General features: G+C 37.1%; 1 protein-coding gene and 1 non-coding gene across 10 annotated transcripts in view; one reads left to right on the top strand and one right to left on the bottom strand.

Moving 5' to 3' along the window:
* Positions 1 to 24,880, top strand: part of STXBP4 (syntaxin binding protein 4) — a 204,714-nt gene that overhangs the window by 121,452 nt on the left and 58,382 nt on the right. For 7 of the 9 annotated variants that reach the window (XM_065908592.1, XM_065908598.1, XM_065908597.1 and 4 more), the window contains 3 exons: positions 10,508 to 10,624; positions 11,432 to 11,481; positions 13,227 to 13,360. In XM_065908592.1, coding sequence (XP_065764664.1) covers positions 10,508 to 10,624; positions 11,432 to 11,481; positions 13,227 to 13,360 — 301 coding nt within the window. Of the gene's footprint in view, positions 1 to 10,507; positions 10,625 to 11,431; positions 11,482 to 13,226; positions 13,361 to 21,931; positions 21,967 to 24,880 lie in introns of those variants that run through there. The other 2 variants (XM_065908596.1, XM_065908595.1) reach the window with 2 other exon arrangements.
* LOC136150384 (U6 spliceosomal RNA) lies at positions 8,124 to 8,226 on the bottom strand. Its single transcript, XR_010659817.1, has one exon. It is a non-coding gene; the product is annotated as a U6 spliceosomal RNA (small nuclear RNA).

The raw sequence follows: 24,880 nt of genomic DNA, 5'->3' as shown, positions 1-24,880 counted from the left end.
TGTTAGACATGAATATCGAAACATTTTCCAAACCCAGTACCAGTGGAGAAAGAGAAGGAAACTTTTTTTTATTGTTTGAGATTTTTTGAAGAGAAACTGACCAAAATATCACAGAATTCAGATTCAGATATTCACTTTTAAAACAGATTATTTTTATAACAATAAATATTTTTCTTACAGGTTTTCCCTTATATTATCTCTATGTTTACTTATCTCTCTTTTTATTTTTTCCTTCAGCTTTTAAGAAATAAAAATTTACCAATTTGTTTGAAGACCCACAGTGTCCCTTTCCAATTTCATCCCATAAAACCACTTTCCTAGATTTAATCTTAACCATTATCTTGATTATTTTACTACCTGTGTATATATATCCCTTAGTCTTCACTGGTGGCTCAGACAATAAGGAATCCACCCACAATGCAGGAGACCTGTGTTTGATCCCTGGGTCAGGAGGATCCCCAGCAGAAGAGAATGGCTACCCACTCCAGTATTCTTGCCTGGGGAATCCCATGGACAGAGGAGCCTGGTGGGATACAGTCCATGGGGTCACAAAGAGTCAGACATGACTGAGCACTTAAGCATGCACGCACATATCCCTCAACAATATATTGTTGAATTTTGCCTGTTTGTCAACTTTATATGAGTAGAAAACATATTACTTTTGTTATTCTGACTTGTGTTTTTTCACTCAAAATTTTGTATTTGTGATTTATTTATTTGAAGTTTATAGCCAGTTCATGTCTTTTCATTGCTTTTTTGTATTCCATTGACTGGATATACTACAGTGTATTTGTCCATACTGTATTTGATAGACAGCACAACTGTTTCAGTTTTCTTCTTTTATGAACAATGTTGCTAAAAAGTTTTGTATATATATCCTACTCCACATGTGTAGCAGTTCTCTTTTGTTCATACTAGAGTGGAATTGGTAGGTTGAGTGATGATTGTATGATCAGCTTTACTGATTACAATTAGGCAATGCCAATTGTGTTTGAAAGTATTTAAACTGGTCTTAACTCTGTGTTCAATGACATCAGATGGTTAGCTTGAAATGAGTCATGGTGAGATTATTTACACCACCAAAGGCAATAAACCAGGGCTTTGCCTCTTGTCCCAGATAGCCAGTTGAGCTAATATTTATGCATTTATTAGGTTTTTGTGTTTCTATGTGAAATGTTTCTTCTTATTTTTGATGTTGTAAAAATCTTCACGTAAATTTATGCTTGCCTTTGCACCCTAAGGTGAAATGAACAGGTGTTGTTTTCATGTAATCCAACTTATCGGTCTTTTCCTTCATGTGTCTTTCTAGAAGTCCCTCCATTCTCAAAAATGTTTTTATATTTTTCTCTAAAAGTTTTTAAAATTTGATCCTCTGTCATGGTTTTATGTCATTGTATGAGATAGGGGTCCATTTCATTCTTTCTTTCTTTTTCTAAATGAATGATAAACTATCCAGCCGCTTTCATTCAAAAGCCTCTTTTACTCTAAATCTTGATCTGATGACCCTGTCTAGTTCTTTTTCTTTACATGTGTGGTAGCTACACAATCCTTTGATCTTTTATGTGTATTTTAGACTCAGATTATAAATTCCATCAAAAGAAATAAATACCAATGTAGTTTTTACTGGAATGCATAAATATATAGATTAATTTGAGGAAAATTTGCATATTTATAATTGCATCTTGATTCATAAACATCATTGAGGAACAGAAAGGTTAATTGCATGTGGCCAGAGGATCTAGTCTATAGATAACAACTCCAGAATTTATTGATGATTGCTTCATGGTTTACTGTATGGCCAGTGTTTACAAATATTCAGAGTGAGCTTGAAAAGAATTCTGCAGTCGTTTCATGTATTGTTTTATAGAGTCCACTAGATCATTATCATTAATTGTGGGGTGCAATTCTTCTCCAGTAATATTAATTTCTTTCCTAGGGAATAGATTAAAATTTCCCTTGTGATTTCTTTTCTAAATTTTCTTTATATATTTTGAAGTAATGCTTTTAGTTGCGTACAAGCTTGGAATCACATTATCATCCTTTTATGAAAATGCTGTGACTCTTCACTCTAGCAATCTTCCTTCTCCCTTAATGCTTATTTTTGATTGATTTTAAAATAGTTACACTAGCTTTATTTTAGTATTTACCTATGTATATTTTTCCATCCTTTTACTTTCAACTTTTCAGTGTCCTTATATTAAGTTCAGTTCAGTTCACTTTAGTCACACAGTCATGTCTGACTCTTTGCAACCCCTTGGACTACAGCACGCCAGGCCTCCCTGTCCATCAGTAACTCTTGGAGCTTGCTCAAACTCATGTACATCAAGTCGGTGCTGCCAGCCAACCATCTCATCCTCTTGTCCCCTTCTCCTCCCCCCTTCAATCTTTCCCAGCATCAGGGTCTTTTCCAAAGAGTTATTTCTTCACTTAAGCGGCCCAGAGTATTGGAACTTCAGCTTCAGCATCAGTCCTACCAATAAATATTCCGGACTGATTTCCTTTAAGATTGACTGGTTGGATCTCCTTGCAGCCCAAGGGACTCTCAAGAGTCTTCTCCAACACCACAGTTCAAAAGCATCAATTCTTCGGTGCTCAGGTTTCTTTATAGTCCAACTTTTAAATCCATACATGACTACTGGAAAAACCATAGCTTTGACTAGACGAACCTTTGTTGGCAAAGTAATGTCTCTGCTTTTTAATATGCTGTCTAGGTTGGTCATAACTTTTCTTCCAAAGAGCAGGTGTCTTTTAATTTCATGGCTGCAGTCACCATCTGCAGTGATTTTGGAGCCCAAGAAAATAAAGTCTGTCATGGTTTCCATTGTTACCCCATCTATTTGTCCTGAAGTGATGGGATTAGATACCATGATCTTAGTTTTCTGAATGTTGAGCTGTAAGCCAACTTTTTCACTCTCCTTTTTCACTTTCATCAAGAGGATCTTTAGTTCCTCTTCACTTTCTGCCATAAGGGTGGTATCATATGCATGTCTGAGGTTATTGATATTTCTCCCGGCAGTCTTGATTCCATTTGTGCTTCATCCAGCCCAGCGTTTCTCATGCTGTACTCTGCATAGAAGATAAATAAGCAGGATGACAATATACAGCCTTGACATACTCATTTCCCAATTTGGAACCAGTCTGTCGTTCCATATCCAGTTCTAACTTGCTTCCTGACCTGCATACAGATTTCTCAAGAGGCAAATCGGGTATTCTGGTATTCCCATCTCTTGAAGAATTTTCCACAGTTTGTTGTGATCCACACAGTCAAGGCTTTGATATAGTCAATAAAGCAGAAGCAGATGTTTTTCTGGAACTCTCTTGGTTTTTCAGTGATCCAATGGATGTTGGCAATTTGGTCTCTGGTTTCTCTGCCTTTTCTAAATCCAGCTTGAACATCTGGAAGTTCATGGATCACATACTGTTGAAGCCTGACTTGGAGGATTTTGAGCATTACTTTGCTAGCGCGTGAGATGAGTGCAATTTGTGGTAGTTTGAACATTCTTTGGCATTGCCTTTCTTTGGGATTGGAATGAAAACTGACCTTTTCCAGTCTGGTGGTCACTGCTGAGTTTTCCAATTTTGCTGGCATAATGAATGCAGCACTTTCACAGCATCATCTTTTAGGATTTGAAAGAGATCAACTGGAATTCCATCACCTCCACTAGCTTTGCTTGTAGTGATGCTTCCTAAGGCCCACTTGACTTCGCATTCCTGGTTGTCTGGCTCTAGGTGAGTGATCACACCATCATGGTTATCTGGGTCATGAAGATCATTTTTGTGTAGGTCTTCTGTGTATTCTTGCAACCTCTTCTTAATATCTTCTGCTTGTGTTAGGTCCATACCATTTCTGTCCTTTATTGGACCCATCTTTGCATGAAGTGTTCCCTTGGTATCTCTAATTTTCTTGAAGAGATCTCTATAGTCTTTCCCATTGTATTGTTTTCCTCTGTTTCTTTGCAATGATTGCTGAGGAAGGCTTTCTTATCTCTCCTTGCTATTCTTTGGAACTCTGCATTCAAATGGGAATATCTTTCCTTTTCTCCTTTGCCTTTAGCTTCTCTTCTTTTCTCTGCTACTTGTAAGGCCCCATCAGACAACCATTTTGCTTTTTTGCATTTCTTTTTCTTGGGAGAGTCTTGATCCCTGTCTCCTGTACAATGTCAGAAATGTCCATAGCTCTTCAGGCACTCTGTCTATCAGATATAATCCCTTGAATCTATTTCTCACTTCCACTGTATAATCGTAAGGGATTTGATTTAGGTCATACCTGAAAGGTCTAGTGGTTTTCCCTACATTCTTCAATTTAAGCCTGAATTTTGCATTAAGGAGTTCATGATCTGAGCCACAGTCAGCTCCTGGTCTTGTTTTTGCTGCCTACATAGAGCTTCTCCATCTTTGGCTGCAAAGAACATAATCAGTCTGATTTCGGTGTTGACCATCTGGTGATGTCCATGTGTAGTCTTCTCTTGTGTTGTTGAAAGAGGGTGTTTGTTATAACCAGTGCGTTCTCTTGGCAAAACTCTATTAGCCTTATATTATCTATCCAAAACTCTGTTAGTCCTTATATTATCTATTGATTAGATTGGCTGCCTCAGGTCCTAGTTGTGTCGTGCAGAAGCTTTCCTTGTGGTGCATGCACTCTGTAGTTGTGGCACACAGACTCGGCAGTTGCGGCGCACGGGCTTCAGTAATTGCCGCTTACAGCCCGCGTGGAGCACGGGCTTAGTTATTCCATGTATATGGGATCTTCATTCTCCAAGGGATCGAACCTGCACCTCCTGCATTGCAAGGCGGATTTTGACCAGTGGACCAGCAGGGAAGTACCTGTCCTTATATTTTAATTGTGTCTATGGTAAACAACAGGTAATTGGATTTTTTTCCCAGTTTACTAATTTTTGACCTTTAATTGGAAAGAACTTTCCATGTACATTCTTACTCACTAATGCACGTGGCTTAATTTCTGCCCTTTTATTTTCTGCGTTTTATTTGTCCCATGTTTTCTAGTTGTTTGTCATTTCTTACCTCCCTCTCGCCCCCTTTTTTTGGATTGGGTCAGATTTTTCCTATGTTCCCCCACTCCCATTTAATTTATTTCACTATGCTGCTTCCACTTTCAGGTGACTCAGATGGTAATCCACCTGCAATGTGGGAGACCTGGGTTCGATCCCTGCATTGGGAACATCCCCTGGTGAAGGGAATGGCTACTCACTCCAGTATTCCGGCCTGGAGAATTCCATGGACTGTATAGTCCATAGGGTCGCAGAGAGTTGGACACAACTCAGCAACTTTCACTTTCTTGCTGGTTTAGAAGTTAGACATTTGGTTTCTAGTTTTAATGATTATCTTGTAATAGAAATGTTGGCATTTTATTGTAACTTAAATTATAAAACTAATCACTGTCTTTCTACTTCTAAATACTGTAAGAACTTTTCTACAAATCCAATAGCCTCTTTCTATTTAATTTCTGCTTTGTAAGTGTTTTAGTTATTTCTTGACTTTTAACATCATAAATTAGATATTATTACAATTTCTTTTGTGCTGTCAATCTTTGTTTAGATAGACCTCCATGTTTATCATTTTCTTTTTTCAACATTGTTGCATTTCAGACCTTCTTGCTTGAATTGCTTTCTTTTCTCCTGAAGTACAACATTTAGAAATTCATCTCTCAAAGATAGGATCTGTTGTAATGAAATTTATTTTCGTTTGTTTGGAAACATATTTATTAACTCTTGTTCTTGAAGTGTAGTTTTGCTACATTTAGAGTGTTAAACTGGCATTGAGTGTCTTTAATGTTTTTGTGCCATGGTTGTGATATCAGGTTTCAGTCTGTTATTTGTTTGCAGTGTGCTGTTTCTTTTTAGGTGACTTTGTTTTAAGTGGTCAGAAGTTTGACTATGGTCAGCCATGTATTGAGCTATCTTAATTTATATGCTTGAGATTCAAGGAATGAGCTTCCTGATCTGAGGAACAGTGTCTTTCACTGTTTCTGAAAATCCTTTAGCTGTTATCCTGACCTATTTCTCTTTCATTATTTCTTGTCTCTCCTATCTAATTTATATTGGATATATGCTAGATCTTCTGGCTATTTTTTCCTTACCTCTTCTCTTTTGGTATTTTCCATTTTTATTTTTCTGCTCTATTATAAGAACTTTATTTACCTCTGCCTTCCAGTTCACCCATTCTCTCTTCAACTTCTTAATGTGTTGGATAGTAAACACATTAATTGAGTTTCTAATTATTACTGCCTTTTTTAAATTGAAGGATACTTGCTTTACAATGCTGTGGTGGTCTCTGCCGGACATTGGCACAAATCAGTCACAGTTATCCATGTGGTCCTGCCCTCCTAAGCCTCCTTCCCCCACCTGTCCACCCCACTAGATCGTCACGGAGCACCAAGCTTGGCTCGCTGTGCTGTCCAACAGCATCCTGCTGCTTATCCGCATCACACCTGACGGTGCCTACATGTCAGTGCCGCTCACTCAGCTCACCCTCCCTCTGCTTCCCCTTCTGTGTCCTCCAGGCCCTTCTCTATGTCTGTCTCCATTGCTCCTCTCTGAATATGCTCTTCGGCACTGTTTTTCTAGACTCCACATACGTACCATATTTGTTTTTCTTTTTGTGACTTCAAACTGTGTAACAGGCTCTAGTTTCATCAGCCTCACTACAGCTGACTCAAATTCATTCCTTTTCATGGCCAAGTAATATTCCATTGTATATGCATATATGTATGTACATATATATATACATACATACAACTTCTTTACCCGTTTTTCTGTTGATGGACATCTAGGTCCTGGCTATTGTAAATAGTGCTGCAGCTTATGTTGGGGTACATGTGTCTTTTTGAATTGTAGTTTTCTCAGGATTTATGCTCAGTAGTGAGATTGGTGGGTCGTACAGTAATTTTATTCCTAGTTTGTTAAATCTCCATACTATTCTCCATAGTGGCCGTATCAATTTCAATTCCCACCAAGAGTGCAATAGGGTTCCCTTTTCTCCACTCACTTGCAGTATTTATTGTTTGTAATTTTTTTTTTTACATGTACATCAATTACATTTATTTTGCAAAAAGCAATGTTCACCTAAAAAATCTCATTTAGTTCTAGTTGCTTCTATTTCTAGATAATATGGATACTTAATTGTTGAGAAGATCAACTATTTAAACATTGGATTTAAATAATGATGGCCATTCTGATTTAAAGACACTGCTTGCTCCTTGGAAGAAAAGCTATGACCAACCCAGACAGCATATTAAAAAGCAGAGACACTTGCCAACAAAGCTCCGTCTGGTCAAGGCTATGGTTTTTCCAGTGGTCATGTATGGATGTGAGAGTTGGACTGTGAAGAAAGCTGAGCACCGAAAAACTGATGCTTTTGACCTGTGGTGTTGGAGAAGACTCTTGAGAGTCCCTTGGACTGCAAGGAGATCCAACCAGTCCATCCTAAAGGAGATCAGTCCTGGGTGTTCACTGGAAGGACTGATCCTGAAGCTGAAACTCCAATACTTTGGCCACCTGATGCGAAGAGCTGACTCATTGGAAAAGACCCTGATGCTGGGAGGGATTGGGGGCAGGAGGAGAAGGGGACGACAGAGGATGGGATGGCTGGATGGTATCACCAACTCGATGGACATGAGTTTGAGTAAACTCCGGGAAGTGGTGATGGACAGGGAGGCCATCTGTGGGGTCACAGAAAGTCGGACACGACTGAGCGACTGAGCTGATGATGATTCTGATTGGTGTGAAGTGATATTGTACTTTTGTTTTGCGTTTCTCTAGTAATGTGCAGTGTTGAGCATCTTTTCATGTGTTGATTGGCCATCTGTATGTCTTCTTTGGAGAAATGTCGCTTAGGCCTCCTGTCCGTTTTTTGATTGGGCTGGTTTTTTTTCTGATATTGAGCTATGTGAGCTGCTTCTATATTTTGGAGATTAACCCTTTGTGAGTAGCTTTGTTTGCAATTATTTTCTTCCATTCTGAGGCTTGTCTTTTAATCTTGCTTATTATTTACTTTGCTATGCAAAAGCTTTTAAGTTTAATTAAGTCCCATTTATTTTTGTTTTATTTCCATTACTCTAGGAGGTGAGTCAAAGAGGATCTTGCTGTGATTTATGTCAAAGAGTGAAAAATATGGAACACTTCATAAATTTGTGTATCATTCTTGTGCAGGGGCCATGCTTTCTCTGTATCATTCCAATTTTAGTATATGTGCTGCCTAAGTAAGCACTGCATTTTTATTTCTAAGATTGATTTTTTTACTTCATCTGGATCTATTTTGATAGTTTCTTGTCTCTTTATTACGATTTAAATTCTTTCTTAGTTTTTAAAACATATTGAACATCAGTTCAGTTCTGTCACTCAGTCGTGTTCGATTCTTTGTGACCCCATGAACTGCAGCACGCCAGGCCTCCCTGTCCATCAACAACTCCCAGAGTTTACCCAAACCCATGTCCATTGAGTCGGTGATGCCATCCAGCCATCTCATCCTCTGTCGTCCCCTTCTCCTGCCCCCAAACCCTCCCAGCATCAGAGTCTTTTCCACTGAGTCAGCTCTTCACATGAGGTGGCCAAAGTATTGGAGTTTCAGCTTCAGCATCAGTCCTTCCAATGAACACCCAGGACTGATTTCCTTTAGGATGGACTGGTTGGATCTCCTTGCAGTCCAAGGGACTCTCATGAGTCTTCTCCAACACCACAGTTCAAAAGCATCAATTCTTCTGCGCTCAGCTTTCTTTATAGTCCAACTGTAACTATATTCTGTATTCAGTCACTTCAGTATCTGCCGTCTCTGTAGGTCTGATCCTATAATTTGTCTCCTTCAGCTGACTTTTTATCCATAGTAGATTATTGACTGAGGCCATGAGCTTTTGATACATTAAATGTAGGAATTCTTTGATATCTGAATTTAGAAATTAAGCCACTAAAAAATTTGTGTTTGCTTTTTTTAAACTAAACTTTCAGCTTCTGAATGTACAGACCACATAAGTAATATAAATCCTGATCTCTAACCTGCATGAGTGGGGCACTGGGGTCTACCATTCACCAGAGCCAAAATCAAGAGGTTTGTTTCTCCCTAATTTACCCATTAAAGTTCTCCTGTTTGCCATTTGTGCCTGATGAAACCCCAAACTAGAGGCCTCCAATAATCAGCAAATACCCTGAGATAAAATTGTGCTTCACTGTGCTCTCACTTCAGTGGGTTCAGTCAGCATTGCTGTTGCACGTCTTCCTGAAATTCCTTTACTATTCACAGAATTCTTTTACTTCTCCGCCAGCTCAGCTTCGAATTGGGTCATGCTACATTAAATATGTATGTGTATCTTCAGCATGTTGGATGGTGCCACACTAACAGGGGTTTCTGTCAGTATCTGGTAAGCCATGTTGTCCAAAAACAGCCACCATAAACTAAAACGTACTTTACTGTAACAGTCAATAGAGTTATATGTGTGTGCTCAGTCACATCTAACTCTTTGCAGCCCCATGGAATGTGGTCTGCCAGGGTCCTCTGTCCATGAATTTTCCAGGCAAGAATACTGGAGTGGGTTGCCATTCCCTACTCCAGGGGATCTTCCAACCCAAGGATCAAACCCACGTCTCTTGCATCTCTTGTATTGGCAGGCACATTCCTCACCCCTAGCCCTACTTGGAAAGCCACTTTAGGGTTAGCTTAGCTCTATCCCTAAGATGTGGTCTTACTGTGGTCTCAATTGAGGACCCAGAGTGTTCAGTTAAGTTTCTCTTCTCTAATTGGTCAAACACCAATGACTTACAGCCAAGTGTAAACTTCATAACCTCTGTTTAGCTTATGTTCCACCATAGTGGGCCAGCCTTTTGATGCCTGGCTATGCATATGCCTAGCATAGAATCCTGCTAAAGACCAAGAGATGCTTAGGTAGTTTCGCAGCTTTTATTTTGTGTAGCTTCCTCTTCTCTTCTACTGTGCCCCACAGGTTTAGCCACCTCTAAATTTCAATTTTTGTTTCCTCAGCTCAGTAAAACCCTATCTTCTTTTTAGACTCTTTCTGTATGCCATGTTTTACAGCCTTAAGACAAAAGGCCAGTCATGGAGCTTAACTTTCGTGTTTTTAGTCTCTCCAGAATCCTGGTCTTTCACTGTCTGTTGTCCAAAATCTGAAAGCAATTGATTCATATGCTTTTCCTGCTTTATTATTAATATTTTCTTATTGTGAAAAGACTAATACAGTAATAGTTACTCCCTCCTGTGTGGAAGGAGTAATATATAATCGATTTCTTCATATGCCATTTATCAATGTAGTTCCCTTCAACTTCAAATTTGCTTCATTGCTTGCTCTAAAGAAACTGAATTGAAACCCTGACAGCTGGTACAATGTTAAGCTTTGTCAGTAAAGTTATATGTAGCTTATATTATAAAATGTGCAGTATCCCTCTGCAGTTTAACTTTTAAAAATATTGCAATTAGCTAAGTGCCCCTCCAGATCAAAAGATATATACAGTAAGAGAGAATTCCTTTTGATATTTCTGTCCAGGAAAGTGTTCAGGAGTTAAGAAAGAGGATCACAGTACTGGACTGCCAATTGCGAAAATCAGAAATGGCTCGGAAAACTTTTGAGGCATCCACTGAAAAGCTTCTCCATTTTGTAGAGGTAAATTTTCCTGTTACATCACTTTATGTCCATTTTTAAGAAATGTGTAGACCACTGACATATAGATAAATGTCATGGTGTTTGTGGCTAGTGAAACCCTCCCAGGGCTCAAAACAGCAATGCTGACTTCAGTTCATTTCAGTCCCTCAGTCGTGTCCGACTCTTTGTAACCCCATGGACAGCTGCACACCAGGCCTACCTGTCCATAACCAACTTCTGGACCTTACTCAAACTCATGTCCATCGAGTCAGTGATGTCATACAACCATCTCATCCTCTGTCGTCCCCTTCGCCTCCTGCCTTCAGTCTTTCCCAGCCTCAGGATCTTTCCCAGTGAGTCAGTTCTTTGCATCAGGTGGCCAAAGTACTGGAGTTTCAACTTCAGCATCAGTCCTTCTAATGAATATTCAGGACTGATTTCCTTTTGAATTGACTGGTTGGATCTCCTTGCAGTCCAAGGGACTCTCAAGATTTTAAATTGCTTAGATAATGAAAAGACTAACTAACATACAGATTAAGAGAAATGATTGAGATATAGTTATATGATCCTTAATATGTGTTTTAATGAAAACTTTCTTAAAACTTTTGATACTAAGTTAACATTAGTTGATAAATACCCTTACAGAAATACATCTATGTATTATAATTCTGAGAATTGTATGTTAATGTAACTGATTTTTCTATATATAACAAAAATATATTTCTAATAATATAGGTGGAAGGGTTATAAATATTATTTAAACAAGAAAAAACATTTTAAAAAGCTATCAAAGTTACATATTGCCTTTACTGTTTTGTTTGTCTCTAGGCTATTCAAGATGTATTTTCTGATAATTCTGCACCTTTGTCAAATTTAAGGTAAGAAAATTCAAGTGCTTTCATCTGATACTTGTGGCTAAAATGCTAAAATCTGTTATAGCCTGGAGATAGTCAAAGAAATTTTTCCCTTTTATCAAGGATGCTACTAGCAATATACTTCTACTTCTAGCAACATGTGCTTGAAGAAACACAGGAAAACTCTACCCTTTACTGTGAAAGTAGCAGTTCAGTAAGCAAAGAGGATTCATTGTATTTTAGGTTTCCACATAGCATTTTTTAATTTAGAAAAACACCTATGGTGGTGTACCTTTTAACTGATTTTACTGTAATATTTCTTCAAGTGAAATCTGATGTTTTATTGTTGTCTGTGCTGCTTTGGGGACTTCCAGCAGCAGAGATAACGATGAAAACATTAGATTTCACTGCTTCTGGTGCTGCTTATAGGGCTTCCCTGGTGGCTCAGCTTTAAAGAATCCTCCTGCCAATGCAGAAGGCTCGAGTTCGATCCCTGGGTCAGGAAGATATCCTGGCGAATGAAATAGCAACCCATTCCAGTATTCTTGCTTGAGGAATCTGCAGTCCATGGGGTCACAAAAGAGTTGGACACCACTTAGTGCCTAAACAACAACAGCAGCAACATGCCGCTTATGATGTAAGATGATTGTGTGCATTTCATGGTGATTATTTTCAGTAAAGATGCTAGAATACTCAGCAATTAGATTCTCCTCTTATGGTTTAGACATGACCCCGACTTCTACCATCCAAGGTTTCACTGTGGCCTTGAATAATAATTCAAAAGTTTTGGTATTAAAAATGACCTTTTAAAAGCCAGTCTGCTCTTGCAGATTCATGGAACAGAGGTAACTTTAAAAAGCAACATTAATATATATGTAATTGAATCACTTTGCTTTATACCTGGAAGTTATTCAATATTGTAAATCAACTTTATATCAATTGAAAAAAAAAAAAAAACCCTTAAGCAGCTTTTTACCACAGCTTGAAAAGTTAAACACGAGTAAAATTTGGCTTAGTCTTTTTAATATGCTGTATCTTCTGTAGTGTATATTGGCCTTAGTATTCTACACAGAAAGGCTCTGATTTGAATTTGAGAGTTAATGCTTTATTTTTTCCTTGTGAATTAATACTGTCTTATCTAGGAAGATGAATTATAAGTAATGATGCCTTTGTCGTCAGTTTAAAATTGCCTCTTTTCAAATAAATGTTTTAACATAATGGTAAAAGTAAAACCTTGCATTTTAATTATATTAGAATGCATGCATTTCAGGTGAAATTTGCATTTTTTAAAAGTGGTATAAATGCTCTAGGCTGTTTTAGATTTAGGGACAGCAAATGGAAGAGATAATTTAAGAGATAATTTCAGGAGCAAATTTAATGGTAGAATTTATATTTAATACTACTAGAAGTAGTAGTAAATGTCTATTTAATGAATTTATGTTTAAGTGTTTAATTTAAATGTCTGTAAGACTAAATAAAAGGCTACATCATGTAATCCAAACAATGATTTAGAAGGAGCTGTCCTTCTATTTCTTTTCCTTATACCTAAAGTCAACCTAATATTTTAAATATTCCTATTTATTATGTATTAAAGAATTGAAAACAAGTATTATTTTGTGAGCATCATTTCAGTTTATGAGTATAAGAATACAGTGTTGTCAGAAATCAGAAATTTTGTACAATTTTATAACTAATAAGAATTCAGATTTAGCAAAGATAGATATTCTTCATTATGTAATAAGTTCAGCTGTATTTTCTTGCCCTCCTAGTGAAAGAAGAGCTCTGTTAGCTTCCCAGACGTCCCTCACGCCATTGGGAAAGAATGGACACAACCTCCCAGCAACACTGGCCCTTGAGTCTAAGGAACTTGTTAAATCCATCCGGGCCATCCTTGATATGGATTGTAAGTTTTCTATACGTTTTCACTCTTTTAATAATCACTTATTTAGCAAAACAAAAGAAGAAAATTTCACATTTGATCATTTACTCTTGTGAAATGTATTGGTTTGTCTGTGATGAAATTGATAGCTTATCAATAAAAACCTTAAAAGGTTTAATGCAACCAGTTGTAGGAGGAGAATATTTGTTTTCTTTTAAATGCTTAAAATGACTTCCAGCAGAAGATAGCTGATTAAGACTTTTTTTTACCTCTACTTCCATCTAAAGTCTCTTTGAAATGGTATAATAAATTCTACAAATAAATCCACAACAGCACTGGAGACCTGAAAGGGTGGAATCAACCTTGAGGAATTTTTTAGTAGTATAAAACAGATGGAATGAGATTGAAGGTAAGGCCCAACTGAGCAAAAGACCCTAGAACACAATAAAGATGAATGACAAGGTTGCTGAAACATTAAATATAACTGTGAAACCCCCCTCCCCCCATCACAACCAGAGAAAATTGGGAACAAACCCTGGGGCAGTCAGCAGGGTAATTAATTAAAGGGCTGTAGAAGAGCTGAACCAGTTCCCTGCTCTTCAGAGCTGAGGAACACTCTCTCAAGGAACTGCATATTCTGTCACTGGACACCTCCAATGCTCTCAGTGACCTCCCTGCTGACAGGGAGATGCTTGGGGAAAGCTTCAATGATTGGGTATTTCCATCCTTCCCTCTTCCTATCTCAAGGCACTTTTTTCCCCAACATATATTTGAACTTCCTTTTTATTGTTTGTTTTCTGTCTCTTTCCTTGATGTCAGTCTGTCCGCCAGTTGTCTTTGTACTGGGCTTTTACATTCTACTATTCCTCTAGTTTGTACTCATAATCTCTATGCTAGGGACCAGATACACACACACACACACACACACACACACACGTAGCAAAAGTCTATGTTAATATACTAAAGAGTTACAAAAATTTACAAAATAGAAGTCTGTTTTAATCAAGTATTAAAATAGTAAGTAAATCGAATATTAAAGTAGTAAGTCATCTACTACCCAGGACTTTGAGTAAGTCCTGGGTAGTAGATGACTTGATTTAGCAATTAGGTAGTATTCAAGACTCTTCCTTTAAAGTAACATTTGACTTTAAAACAATGCTATAGAGGATTGGAATCCATGCTTCTAAGAGTATCTGCTAAATTCTTGCAGTGAGCATTTTTTTATAATTTTGTATAACCTATTACATTTTTTTAAATTAGATATATTTTAGAAACCCTGTAAAAGCTCTTTATGTAAAGAAATTCTGTGTTTTCTAGAGGGGATGAAAATAACCACTACTAATGTATTATGTGTAAGATCAGAATTTTATGTCAGACCTTTTTAAGTGAGGGTGGCAACAGCAGAGAGAAACACCTGCACAGACATAGCCCTGTGGACACTGCAGTTATTCGTTTTAATTACCTTGCTGCCATTAACCTTTGTATTTGTCAAACATGATTATTCAAAGAAATTTTTTGAAGTTCAGCAGAACTTCTTTAGAAGAAAAGTAAAGAATTACATCTACACTTTTTATCTGCTAATAAGATTATACCTACTCTGCTGTTTAAAACTAGTAAATAGTTTCTATGTTGTCTTCTTATTTAGAAATACAGTTGCTTATGTTTGCATATTTCCCAGCACTTTTGTAATAATATATGACTTATCTTTTTTTTTAATGACTTATCTTTTAAGTGTGATAATTCAGATAAACTCAGCTCATTTTTCTTTCTCTTTAAGCAGTAGCTTTTTCTATCTGTAATGCAAAGGAGAAAATCACTATCAGGAGGCAGATAATTCAGCTTCTCCACTTCATTTCCTTTGTCCTGGCTATCTGATTATTTCAAATTACAGTTTGAAATTTTCATTTGGGTAATTCTCTCCACTTTCTTGTTAATTTAAGTACACTCTAGGATGTTATACTATGGAATTTCCTTAGAAATTAAATTAAGATCTCTTAGGTCTTAAAAAAAAAAAATAAGATTTCTTAGGTCTTATAATTTAAAAAGGCAGTCTCTAAGAAATGTCTAGAGGACAGTTCCAAACCATTTTTGAATCTCGTACTCCACTGAAATTTGATGAAAGTCCTCTTCCCAGAAATGTGCAATTGAACACATTTTTTCATCCATTATCAAAGTGTTTATGAATCCCAACTTAAGAACCCCTCATGTAGAATTACAGGGAACACAAATGCTTCCTAGAGCATTGCAAACATGGCCATCCACCTGTCCAAAAAGTACCTCTAGCAGTGGAGAAGTCTGTGACTCACAGAGGCAGCCAAGAGTTCAGTAGCACTTGGAATCCCTGTAAACAGTGTACCTCAGAATCGCGGTGTCTCCTCAGGGTGCCTCAGAGAGGCTCTCAGTCTGTCAGCCAGCCTCAGTAGGCAAGTTAAGTGAGCTCTGGCCTGTTTCCTCCTGTGAAAGGCAGAGATCATATTGTCTCAAGGGGCAGGATCGAAGAATCACACAAGATACATGTCAAGAACCTGATAGTATAAGATGTTCCATAAATGGGTGTTACTGCCACTGGTACCACATTATTATTTAAAGTAATTAATTTAAATAATTAATGCTTTTTCTCTATGGTAATTATTAAGTAATTTTCTAAATCTTCATTCAACTTGGATACATTTGAAAATGTGATAGATGGGAGCTTTTCTTAATATATAACATTTAATGTTATTATTGATTTTGAGTTAGAATGTAATCATCACAGGAAACTGCGGCTATGTGTCTGAACCAGCGTCTTATCTTTCAGTTGTTTATTGCTAACCATAAGGAAGCTTAGATCGGCTCAGTTCTCTTCACCTTCAGTGAGACAGCATGTAGACATAATAAACATTTCCAATCAGTACTGGAACCCCTGGAGGTCTCTACATTGCTCTCCATCAGTATTTACCTGGTCAGTCTTGTGATGCTTTAGTGTAATCTTTATTTGAAATAACTACATCTTTTAAAGTATAATCTTTATTTGAAATAACTACATCTTTTAAAGTGTAATCTTTGCTTGATTGACATTTAAGTTAACAAAATTTTATAACAAAAGCAGGAAGAGGCAGTTCTAGTTAAGAACAATGCACATTAAAGCAGTATCTGTCTGGGTATCCAGTAGGAGGTCTTTTATAAAAAGAGAAATTGTTGACTTCCTGGTAAAGTGACAGCATAAGCACAGGCTTCTACCTTCCTTCCCATGGAGATGTTAATGGAATGGAAAAATAGGGGGAACCTTCAAAAGCAGGTACAGGCAAATCCCCAAAGCTTGTCAATGTAGGAAAAGTAGAACTGCATAGAAGAGAAGAATGAAGGGCTATCTTGTTACTCTGTCTGCTGAATAACAGTTGCAATTTTGGGGGTGACTGGAGGGAAGCCTTGCCGGAGGACACTCCTTAATGCATTCTAATCTGAAGGGGTGATGAATACAGAGACTGGCTAGACGTAGACAGACTCTTTTCACTCTAATATTTTGGTGAGTCATTGTCATTTGGTGAAATCCTCAGGGTCTAGGTGGATTCCGTGTCAAGCAGAAGGTCAGTGGGACTTGGTCCGTTAGGCAGCCTAGATACCCATTAGACCTGACACACTTTAGATCACACAAGAGATGTATGTAAAGAAATAAATGCAAAGGGAACCTGACACCACAGGCCACAATGCTCTGCACAGCTGTCTCTGGTCCTGGCTCATGACTCACTCCCCTCAGGCTGCTGCATTGTCCTCATACCTGCACTGCAAGTGCACGTGGGCCAGCCTCCAACCTGAGCTTAGATCAAAACTTCAACAACAACTTGGCTGAGTGTCAGAGCAGCCAAGGGTCCACACTTTCTTGAAAAGGTCAAAAACCAATTCTGAGTAAAGAGCTTTCTACATTCAAGACTTGTATAAAGAGACACTCGTTCATTCAATTCATTCAAGTTCTTATAAACAAATTTGTATATGTATCAGTTCAGTTTAGTCACTCAGTCGTGTCTGATTCTTTGCGACCCCATGGACTGCAGCACGCCAGACCTCCCTGTCCATCACCAACTCCCGGAGTTTACTCAAATTCATGTCCATCAAGTCAGTGATGCCATCCAGCCATCTCATCCTCTGTCATCCCCTTCTCCTCCTGCCATCAGGGTCTTTTCCAATGAGTCAGTTCTTTGCATCAGGTGGCCAGAGTATTGGAGTTTCACCTTCAGCATCAGTCCTTGCAATGTATATTCAGTACTGATTTCCTTTAGGATGGACTGGTTTGCTCTTGCAGTCCAAGGGCCTCTCAGGAGTCTTCTCCAAAAACACTGTTCAAAAGCATCAATTCTTCAGTGGTCTGCTTTCTTTATAGTCCAACTGTCACATCCATACATAACCACTGGAAAACACCATAGCCTTGACTAGACGGACCTTTGTTGGCAAAGTAATGTCTTTGCTTTTTAATATACTATCTAGGTTGGTCATAACTTTTCTTCCCAGGAGTAAGCGTCTTTTAATTTCATGGCTGCAATCACCATCTGCAGTGATTTTGGAGCCCAAAAACATAAAGTCTGACATGGTTTCCACTGTTTCCCCATCTATTTCCCATGAAGTGATGGGCTCAGATGCCATGATCTTAGTTTTCTGAATGTTGAGCTTTAAGCTAACTTTTTCACTCTCCTCTTTCACCTTCATCAAGAGGCTTTTTAGTTCCTCTTCACTTTCTGTCATAAGGGTGGTGTCATCTGCATATCCAAGGTTATTTATATTTCTCCCAGAAATCTTGATTCCAGCTTGTGCTTCTTCCAGCCCAGTGTTTCTCATGATGTACTCTGCATATAAGTTAAATAAGCAGGGTGACAATATACAGCCTTGACCTACTCCTTTTCCTATTTGGAACCAGTCTGTTGTTCCATGTCCAGTTCTAACTATTGCTTCCTGACCTGCATGTAGGTTTGTCAAGGGGAAGGTCAAGTGGTCTGGTATTCTTATCTCTTTCAGAATTTCCCCAGTTTATTGTGATCCACACAGTCAAAGGCTTTGGCATAGTCAATAAAGCAGAAGTAGATGATTTTCTGGAACTCTCTTGCTTTTTCGATTATCTGATGGATGTTGGCAATTTGATCTGTTTCCCCCACAGTCAGTCTCTCCCCTCAGGAAGCTTCCATAAGCCTCTTATCCTTCTCCATCAGAAGGCAGACAGAATGAAAACCACAATCACAGAAAGCTAATCAAAGTGGTCACATGAACTACAACTTTGTCTGACTCAATGAAGCTATGAACCACTCCATGTAGAGCCACCCAAGACAGATCATGGTGGAGAGTTCTGACAAAACGTGCTCCACTGGAGAAGGAAAGGACAAACCACTTCAGCATTCTTGCCTTGAGAAACCCACGAACAGTTGAATAGTATTATATGTATACATAGAAATATTTGATTATGAAAAAGTCCACTGTCAAGAAAATAAGAGGTAGCTGTTGAGATTCAAGATGGTAGGGTGGTCTCATTTGAAAACCTCCCCAACCTGTTCCTACACTTAGAAATGATGTTTAAAATTGTGTGTGTTCAAAAGATAAAAACTAAGAAAGGAATGCCTTCCTGCACCAAAAAACAGAAGGTAAAACTATAATCATAACTGTGGAGTGTTAGGCTTCTGAGACCAATAGGATTAATATGGGCAGATGGAGCAAAGGTGCAAACACCCCTGAGGACCCAAATGATGCCAGAGCAAGTGATGCAAGATGCAGGAACATTTCCGTAAAAAAACACTTCTTTTTTCAAGTCACTCAAATATTAGGATTTTTTTTTTTCATCTTTTCAATTTAGGAGCCACTTGGGCCTGCCACCAATTGAAGTTGAAAGTAAATATTTTCATCCACTCTAGATGGGAATATAAGTTCGCACAACATTTTGGGAGTCAGTTTTGTAGTATATAAGAAGACCTTTTAAAATGTCTATTTGAAAATAAAAATGTTTTAATGATCATATATTTTAACCCAATAATCCCACCCATTGGTATTTTTGCAAAGAAAACAATGAGTGATGTACATAAAAATGTGTATACAAGTACTTTCATCATGGCATTTCTTATAACAGCAGAAATATGAATGTTCAACTGTTGAGTAATTATATAGTTTTTACTCAACCCATTGAAAATAAGGATGAATTTTCCCCTACCAAGCAATGACTATCTAACAACACATATTTGTTTATGTAAGACTCCTGACGCAATTTAGGTATTTCTGTCTGAAATTAGCAGTATTCTGACTTTTAAAATTAGAATGTCAGTAGTGGCTGCTTTTTGTCTTTATTTTCTGATGCTAACTAGAAGTTATTTAGACATGGGGAAAGGCTTTTTGAGAAAAAAAGGAAAGTGTGGTACTATAATATTTAAAGGCCTTCATAATTTTTCTTTTAAATCCAAAACTCACACTTGATATAACATCTTCATCATCTCATTCTACTTATTCTAGATCTCAAACTCTCATCTTTGCGTTCCTTATTTCCCTCAAAACATATTTTTATTAACCAACATGAATTTATCAAAGGAAAACAATATGTGTGTGTGTATCTTCTTTGGTGACAATCAGCCATACTCTTTAGAATGGACATTATGGTATTTACTTCCACCTAAATTAATCATACTATTAATATATCTTTCTTCTCCTAGAATTGGGGGAAATGTTTTATGTATACCAAATAGGTTACATGATTCTGATGCTATTTGAGAGACAGTTTCACTTGTTTTTTAAGGCCGACCTATTCTCTAGTGACTTGGTTATTCAGAATCAGATAATAACCACTGTAAATATTCATGGTGTTTTACCATTCAAGGAATATGGTAAGCTTACATATTCTCTTGTATTGTTGCAGAGTGAAAGTAGGTTACTGCTATAATGTTCCATTAAGAAAATATATCAAATTTAATCTTGGGTGATTTCTGGAAAATCAACTATGCTTGAGTTACTCAGTTTTGTTTTAAGAAGGCAAATTATTATTAGCCTCAAGAAAAGTAAGTAATTTTTTTCCTAGTACAATTTCCAAAAATAAAAAAGAAAGAGAAATATAGATCACTTAAGAGAAGGTAATCATTTAGATTCACTTAGATTTTGTTTACTTCATTCTTTCATTAGCTATTTATTGGGTATCTTCAATGGGCACGACCCTGACCTAGGCCTTTGATAGCAGCATAAACAAAGTCCTTGCTCTCAAACTATTTAAATAAACTGTAAGGGCAGAGATGGACAAACAAGTTAGCAAATAAGTACATGACAATTCCAGATAGTGATGACTGTTAGGCATGTAATAAGCCAGTTGTGTAAGGAAATGTGAGTATGTGGTAATGCAACTCTTTTTGAAGAGATGATATTTGAACTGAGATCCAGCCAGCAGAAAACCTGTATGGGAAGAGCTTTTTAGACTGAGTACAAAAGCCTTGAGGTAGGAGCAATCTTGATATATTTGAGAGAAATTAAAAAAAAATATCCTGGGATATCTGATATATATGAGAAAGGAGAAGAGTAGCCAGGAGGTAAGGATGGAGGTGCAGAAAGGAGCCAGATCATATAGGACTTTGAACACCATCAAAGGAGTTTGGATTTTATTTTGAGTATCATAGGAGCCATTAATGGTTTTACGCAGAAAGGAATAACATTATCTGGTCTACATTTTAAATAAAAATCACTCAGGCAGTTGTTTGAAACTGGACTATAAGAGTAACCAAGAGTGAAGAAAGCAGGAAGACTAGTTGGCTATTCCACGATTGACATAGGAGATGGCAGTACTATGGGCTAGGTTTGGAGTAACAAGAAACAAATATTCGCTTTTAAAAAGAGAAGTTGGCTGGGACATTTGAAATTCAGTATTAATGTTTAAACTTGATATCTGTTGAATATTGGGTCAATAAGTAACCAAAAGTCCACAAGCCCAAAGGAGTTGCCTGTCATTATTTTGGATCTTAAACTACCTCATATTTCCCTACTGCTCCTTCTGCACATTAATTAACTGTTGGGTATTTGCCCTTTTTGTTAGATAAATTTCTGAGAATTGAAGTCCTGAGATAATTTAATAATACCAAATCCATAGTTGTTGTTGTTGTTGTTTACTCCCTAAGTCATGTCCAACTCTTTGCAGCCCTGTGAACTCTAGCCCGCCAGGCCCCTCTGTCCATGGGATTTCCCAGGCAAGAATACTGGAGTGAGTCGTCGTTTCCATCTTCACAGGATCTTCTTGAATCTGTAGTAACCATCAACTATTCTTGTTTGGTACATAGGAAACAAACATAATATAGTTTGTCAGTCATAAAAATCAGGATTCCACTCTGTTTCCTGTATTCATTATACATGAACAGATACTCAATAAATCAACCCCAGAGCTTCCACATGGCATTTGTCTTCACAGACAATCATATCCAGGGCAGTGTTTCAGGTATATGGTTTAATCACATATACTGCCAGCAGCTGTAGATATAAAGGCATGGCTAGATTGTAGCCCGCCAGTCTCTTCTGTCCATGAAATTCTCCAGACAAGAATACTGAAGTAGGTAGCCACTCCCTTCTCCAGGGTAACTTCCTGACCCAGGGATCAAACCTAAGTCTCTTGTATTGCAGGCAGATTCTTTATGATCTGAGCCGCCAGGGAAGACCAGGCAAGCAAGACCTAATTTCCCCCACAAGGCAGGAATAAGTTGTCAAGGGGATAACAGAATACACGGTATGTAGGATTTAATTAAGTAAATGTCTGTATACCTTAGCACTAACATGGTGAATAGACTATAACTTAAAATGATTTCCAACACAAAAGCAGAAAATATATAGGAATACTTTGTAAATTACAGAAGACATAGATGGTAGAGTATAGGGAATTAGCTCTCTTCCAAGAAATGAAGGTCTGTAGTTCCTGGCACAATTACAACTGACTATAATAACAGAATGTCTAAAGTGTAGTTCATGTTTCTATCCTATAACTGGACAAACAAAGTGTAGATGGTGGCAGAAAGAAATATTTCCCCTCAAGGCCAGAAAATGTCCTCATTCAAACTGAATGCATTCTTTTAGATTAATGGAATAGGTGTTCTCCAGAGTTCACATGAGGACAAAGTATTAACAGCTCATCTCAGGAAAGACAGCAGCAGTAGCAGTTGTGTGCAGTTACCACTTTAATAATTATTTAATATGATAAAATAGTTCAATTTAGATCCAGAAGTTCCTTCCTTCAACAACAGACTATTAATATTACTGTTACAGATAAAATACTTTAAAATAATAATACCAAAGATATAGAAGATTTTTTAAATTCTATCAGTTTTAGATTTTAAAAGAACTATTTTACCTCCCTATGTCCTCATACAACCCTGTGAGATAGTCACTGTTATTTCTACTTTAAAAGATATGAAAAGATTAAGGCTCAGAGAACTGAAATAATTTTCTTAAGCCACATATTTGTAAAATATAATGCCAGAACCCTAACCTAGGCCTTCTACTAATTTTAAGTCCTATGAGTCTCACAGCGGTGGAGTTAAGTCATTATATCAAAATTAACTGGTGGATTTTTTTTCTCTTGAGAGTATATAAAATAGTAGGGTGCCCTATATCCAGTGTCATCCTAAGTAAGATAAAAATATGATGACCTCTTGGAGTCTTGGCTTTCTATCTCTAAACTGGGGATACAGTCTTCATAAGCTTGTTTCAAAGATTAAATGAACTAGTATGGAAGCACTTTTTAAAATATAAAAAGTGTGTTAGTGTTATTGGCTTAGTCATGTCGGACTCTTTGCAACCCCATGGACTGTAGCCCACCAGGCTCCTCTGTCCATGGAATCCTCCAGGCAAGAATACTAGAGTGGGTTGCCATTCCTTCTCCAAGGAATCTTCCCAACCCAGGGATCCAACTCAGGTCTCCTGCTTTGCAGGCAGATTCTTTACTATCTGAGCCACCGGGGAAGCCCTTTAAATATAAAGTGCTTTGTAAATGTGAGATTATGGAGATTATGTTTTAGAGTCCATTTTTTAAATTTTACTTAGAATCATTGACCAATTTTCATGACATAACAAATATTCAGAATAAAGCAACAGATTACATTGATTCAAGAAGCTTTAATAATTTTCAGTCATGCATAGAAGAATACCTAACTCATTGATATAGTTATTTTCTCAGGTCAGAATGACAGAGCATCTTTTTTTTTCTTTTAATTAAAAACATCTGTGTTGTTTGTTTGTTTTTTAGAGCAAACATTTGTTACTTCTAAAATTAAAGCATCCTTAAGTACAATAAATGTTTAAGCACCATGGAAACCTCAGAGTAAAAATTAAAAGCTCTCTTTGGAACCATTTACAAAATATTGTATAAAGAGGGAATAATAAATATACCTAAGAAAAAAACTTAAAATCTTTCATAATATTTTTCACAAATTTGTGACCTTCTGAACTCATCCCACCAAGTTTACTAATTATATTAAAGTGATTAGATTTGGGGACTATACAGTACTATTGGTGCTTCTCATTTCTTTTATAATAACCCCCAAATGCTAAAGAAACTTAAAGTTAATGTAGATACAGCACTTGAAGTGAGATGCCTACTTTTTGGACAAGATCTTAGGTAAATTCCTCAACTTCACTTTTGCTCCATTTATAAAATGGAAAAATGAGCACCATAGCTTATTACATTACAGGATAAAATGAAATAACATTGTGAAATTAGCTTTTACTTAGAAATTAGTTGTTTGCACCCTAAATGATATCTTTGTAGATTCATTTTTCCTAGTATAGAGGCAGAATAGTATACTGAAGAGATCATATCTTGAATTCAAATTCCAGCTCTAAGACCTAATATTTGTGCAAAGAAGTCCCAAAAGGGGTTCTGTAAGCTCTCTGAGTCTCAATTTCTTCACCTATGAAAATGGAGATGTCATCAGCTCATGAGGTTGTTGGGAGGATTGCAGATAATGTAACTGAAGTAACTAGCTGATTAAAGTTAATGTTTATAAAGTGGCTCATATCTGGTAGGTACTCAATATACATCATCATTATTATCATTGTCATTATAATCTTCATCATTCATTGTCATTATGTAAAAGAAGTTTGCCCTTGCAGCCTACTCTGATATGATCAACTGTTCTCTTCTTCCCTCTATTTTTAGGCGAGGGGAAGCTGGAAACCTTGGAAGGTGGTGAAAGATTTCTACTGATATAGATTTATATAATTTATCATTATTAAATCACTGAGAACATGTAAAAACAATGTGCTAAAACCTCTGAAAACAATTCAAAAGTAACATTTCACTCTTTAATACAGCAGTAAAATTGGAATAGGAAACCCAGCTTTGACTCAGTTTTTTTCATGGATATAAAGCTTGAAATAATAAAGAAATTTATGTCTAACTAGTACCTTCAAGGGTACTCAGGTTTTACACAACGTTGTATGTGGAAAGGGAGGTCTTGCTGACCTTGTATAGAAAATAGAAATACTGAAATTGCCCATGGATGGGTATAGCTAGTTCTCTGTCAGACTTTGACAGACATTTCACTAATGTGAGGGAGAAGTAAGCCATTTGGATATCTG

This window comes from Muntiacus reevesi, chromosome 18 (genome assembly GCF_963930625.1).
Source record: "Muntiacus reevesi chromosome 18, mMunRee1.1, whole genome shotgun sequence".
Lineage (NCBI taxonomy): Eukaryota > Metazoa > Chordata > Mammalia > Artiodactyla > Cervidae > Muntiacus > Muntiacus reevesi.
Note: the sequence above shows the minus strand (reverse complement) of the source record. Positions and strands in the feature narration are given on the sequence as shown.